This window comes from Nicotiana tabacum, chromosome 20 (assembly GCF_000715075.1).
Source record: "Nicotiana tabacum cultivar K326 chromosome 20, ASM71507v2, whole genome shotgun sequence".
Taxonomy (NCBI): Eukaryota; Viridiplantae; Streptophyta; class Magnoliopsida; order Solanales; family Solanaceae; genus Nicotiana; species Nicotiana tabacum.
Window position 1 is genome coordinate 106,456,837 of NC_134099.1, and position 4,596 is coordinate 106,461,432.

Here is a 4,596-nt window from a genome sequence, read left to right on the forward strand (position 1 = left end):
TCTTAGTTCTAGAGTTTTGGGTGTTACATGAACGTTGTGGTTTGAAGCTTGAATTGTTTTTATTATTTTATCATATTGGTTTGTCTATTCAATCTTGCGCTTAATTATTTTATTGCTTGATTACCAATTGAATACTATCTACGAATCTAGGATTGAACTCGGGAGAGAGAATTCTAGATTGCATATAAGATTGAGTAGAGCAAGATCTTAACTCTGGGGGGAGGGGGGGGGGATTTGCGGTTAGGATAGGAATATACCTAATCGCCTTGCTTGATTACTATACAAGAATTATTAATATGTTCTTGTTAATTCTAATTCCATAGGAATATAGACATTAGATTAGCTTGAATATGCGAGTTGTACTTCGGGAGAAGGCTACGAGCAATGTTAACCCTGTCAACCAATAAACCAGATAAATTAATTAGACGAATTAAGTGAAAAACTCAACGGGATTGTTAGCTAACCCATATCTCTAGAATATTCACTCACATTGAATTCGTCTCTATAATTCACCAACTTGTTTTCTTTAATCTCTTAATTTGTTACTCTAGATTAAATTAAGTTAAATATTCATACATTAGGATTTGCTTGAATAGATTAATTATTTAGTTTAATTTAGCTGATAGTTAATCACAAGTCCTCATGAGTACGATATTTGGAATTACAATCCTATATTACTTATCGACCACATATATCTGCGTGTGCGTTTGGGAGCAACACGCTTCCCTAGTTAATTATTTTACATAATTTGCTTCATTTGGACGTAAAGCCTAGTTGGGGGTAATAACGAATTAAGCTTCACCTTGCTAAGAAAAATGAAGTAAAAAGGATCTGAGTACTATTTTCTAGACATTATAAAATGTAAATTTTATTCTATTTTTCTTGGAATGGATATTGTACAGGACAAAGAAGTTCTATCGTAATTTTAAGATTGGACACAAGAGGAGATCAAAGCGTTAATTAATTCATATTTTCAGTTCATTAAATCTTCTAATCATGGTAAGTTAAAAATTAATTTGGTATAAATATCCGGTGCTGATAAGCATTTACAAAAAACAATATGTAACACTCACAAGTATATGTGATTGAAGGAAATACTAATGTATGACTACTTGCAATAGAAGAAAATTAAATTTGCATAATTAGTAGAAGCCACTTATTTTGGATGACAAAAGAACAAAAGGGTCACTGCTGCAACTTCTAACTAGAGAGCTCCAAACTTGAACAAAAAACAATATGCAGATTCAAGAATCTATGCTGTATTGAAGTAACCAGAATTATTTTTAAAAAAAAATTACCCTTTAACATAATTCAATCCACACCTTTCCCCATTTTTTATTTCCCTTTAAATTTGGTCAAAACTAGAGACATTTTCCTACATATCCAGCATTTCTGAATAGTGCCTGCTTTATGTCTTCTGCATTTGTAAATCCTCTCTGCTCCATTTCCTATCATCATCACCAAAACCATTTGTTTTAATTTTAAAGAGCGCAAACATTGAAATTAATACATCACATCACCAGATTAAATAATTTCAAGATAAGAAAACTTCTTCTTTTCACATAACAAATACGTAGGGCATGTTATTTGTAGGTTCTAATTATCAATATATGCAATACTGGTGAAATATTAAAATTTGTTTGATTAATATTGTAAGCGAAAAGATGGTTTTTACCGATAAATCTTTACCTTTTTTTTTCTACGTGAAACTTGTGTCCAACACAACTTATTTGTAAGTACACTTTTTCAACTTTAAATCTTAAGAGATCAGAATGATGAAGAATCATCGAGAAATCATCTATGTTTAAAGATTTCATAAAAACTTTTAAAAGTTAAAAATAGGTAATTGATATTTAAGTTTTATACCTCAAAGCAAGAAGCTTGCATTGCAAAATCATTGAAACAGCTGATAACACAATGTTGAGCCTCTAAACCTAAGGCGTCTAGTGTGGTCAATGTTGATAGCAAAAGATCAGACTTTCCTGCACAAGTAATCTCCACCCTTGTATCAATATTCCTCCTTTCCACATCAAACTGTAATAAAGCAATAGCAGAAACGATTACATGATCTTAGATCTAGAGTAAGTGAGTTCAAAACAAGTACTCCATAATCTAAGTATATGTATAAACATTTTAGTTTTTTTGTAGAGAAATATATATATAGTCCGAACAGAAAGTAATGAGTTCAATTCAGTTCACAAAACTAGCCTTAAACTCGCCTAAGCTCGAAAGAGCAGAGAGTGGGGAAGGGGGATTTTGTAGCAAATGGGAGCTCACCTTAGGTGAATTTCGGACAAATATTTCGATGGGTTTTTCATTCTTGAAAATGCTCATCAAGCTTAGTTGATTTGGCCCTAGTTCCATTTCTTCTTGCAAATTGTTGATTTTCTCAAGAAGCTCCTTCGTGTAGTCGATGGTGTCTCCAACGATTGACGTTCTGTCCATCTGTTAGAATCAAATATATATATGACATTATGTAAATAAACTTCAGAAATTAAAGAAGATGCATGCATGATATCCGAATTCTTGATTACATATGCATGGTATTGCAAATTCTAACATGAAAACGACTACTATGTCTCAATTCCAAGTGTACCAATTTTTACTGTCCATGTCGCCACTCTATTTAAATCTTGTCGTAGTCCAATATTATGAAAATTAGTTCCTTTAACGCTAAAAAATCTCCATATTTTCAACTAGCATATAAATCTCTTTATCAATAGGATTTGCATAGCTTACAGTCTACAGGGAAGGAGACAAGGACAAGGCACCGGACATATTGACGGACCTAGAGCATTGAATATGAGTTCCCGGGAACCCAGTAATTTTTACACGGCCTTGTATTTATATTAAGAAATCTACCAAATTTTTGTAAATATCTAACTGTGAACTCAGTTATTATTACATATTAATTTGAGATTATTGTAAACTTCAAATCTAGGATCCGCCTCTGACCGGACATGTCCTACTCTCAACCTCCCATCCATTATTAGTAATCTTAATTCGCTTTTTCTATTCACTAGTAGACTGTGCTCTAACAACATATATATACTTAGTATATTGAAAAGAAGTGAAAAAATTTAGGATATATTTTTGTACCTTGCTAATCTTGGGAACAACTGATCTAAGCATGGAAAGACGATCATTGAGCCGTTTCCTTCTCCTTCTCTCAGCCATTAAATTCTTAGAAGGCTGCCCATTTAGCTTCTTTGTATTGACCTTTTTCTCAGGGCACAAGCTGCCAATGTTGAAAGTAGGGGCTGTTACTGCTGATTCTGTTCTCTCCAATTTACAAGCAAAATTTTCCACCTCCAAATCTTGTAATTGGGAAGTGAAAGGAGTGCCAAACCAGTTGTTGGAAGAATTAGTGAGCTCTAGCTGTGTGCTGTAAAATTCACTGATTAATGAATTATTCAGGTTTTGGTCAAATGAGTAATCCTCAAAAGAAGAGGTAGTAGTAGTAGTAGTACAAGGAAGAGGAATTGGAACAGCATTTTCCCCAAAACATTCATAATTCCAGCCATTATTGTAATATAAATCATTCATTTCTATGGGAAGAGATGTTTCCCGTGAGTCACTTCTTAGAGCTAGTAATAAGAAGCCATTGTCACTATAATATTCCATGTCTCTCTCTATTTCTAATTTTCTCTGCTCCCTTTTTCTTGAAAAGGGGGATGGAGGCTAGCTAATAATTTATGGACAAAAGTTGCACCTAATTTATAGGAAAAGAAAGGAGGTATAGTGGTTTTTCCTCCTTGATGTCACGGGCTAATTATGATGCATTAATTATTACCTAGAGCGTTAGACAAATGGAATCAGCTCCGCTTTTAGAAATAGATCGAAGTAGAGTTTTTAAAAATGACATCTTTTTTTTTCGTTTAATTATACTCACTAGTCTCACTAATTTAGATTTGTGTTGCTTAGAATTTTTCTTGCCCAAAATGTTTTTATGCTCAGAATTCGAATCTAAAATCTTTTATTAAGAGTCGAGGGATTTGACTCATCCCACCATACTGCTTTGATGATAAAATGGAATCATTAGCTTAATTATATTTTTTATTTGGAAAATTGTATTTGAACCTCATTTGGTTAATATTAATGTCACTGATTTGTCATTTGCTCCAATCAAAATTTTCAAAAAAATATTTAGATCATCTTTTCCAGTTTAATAATTCAACAATCGAAGTCATTGATCCGACTAGTTTAAATTCACGCTGAATTTGCCCACTAAAGGAGATAATTATATCAATTACGCATTGAATGTTTTCTATTCTTAACCCACCTATTAATTAGTACCTAATACTTATATATTTAATTGAGAAATCAAAAGGTTTAATTTGTTCAAATAGTAAATATCAGCTTTACAGGCTTTGGAAGCAGACAAATTAGGATCTTTGCTTGTAAGGTTAATTATGGACAAGTGTACTATGGGACAACAAATTTCTACCGATAGCACTTCATTTTGTAATGACACGCATTTGGTATATTTAATATTTCCTTTATGATTTTAAAAAAATAAACATACCAAGTCTTTATGAATAAAGTAAAATGAATTAGACATAAAGAATGTATATTCTCAGTTGAATTTACGTCCTA

General features: G+C 32.3%; 1 protein-coding gene across 1 annotated transcript; it reads right to left on the reverse strand.

Annotated features, from left to right (window-relative positions):
* Nucleotides 1-1,118: 1,118 nt before the first annotated feature.
* Nucleotides 1,119-3,675, reverse strand: LOC107781485 (transcription factor bHLH93-like). The gene is made up of 4 exons (XM_016602190.2): nt 3,100-3,675; nt 2,278-2,445; nt 1,867-2,034; nt 1,119-1,448 (listed from the first exon to the last, which is right to left on the reverse strand). Exons 1-4 carry the CDS (start codon nt 3,622-3,624, stop codon nt 1,362-1,364), a joined length of 948 nt encoding a protein of 315 aa, XP_016457676.1. The 5' UTR covers nt 3,625-3,675; the 3' UTR covers nt 1,119-1,361.
* Between the last annotated feature and the right edge of the window lie 921 nt (nt 3,676-4,596).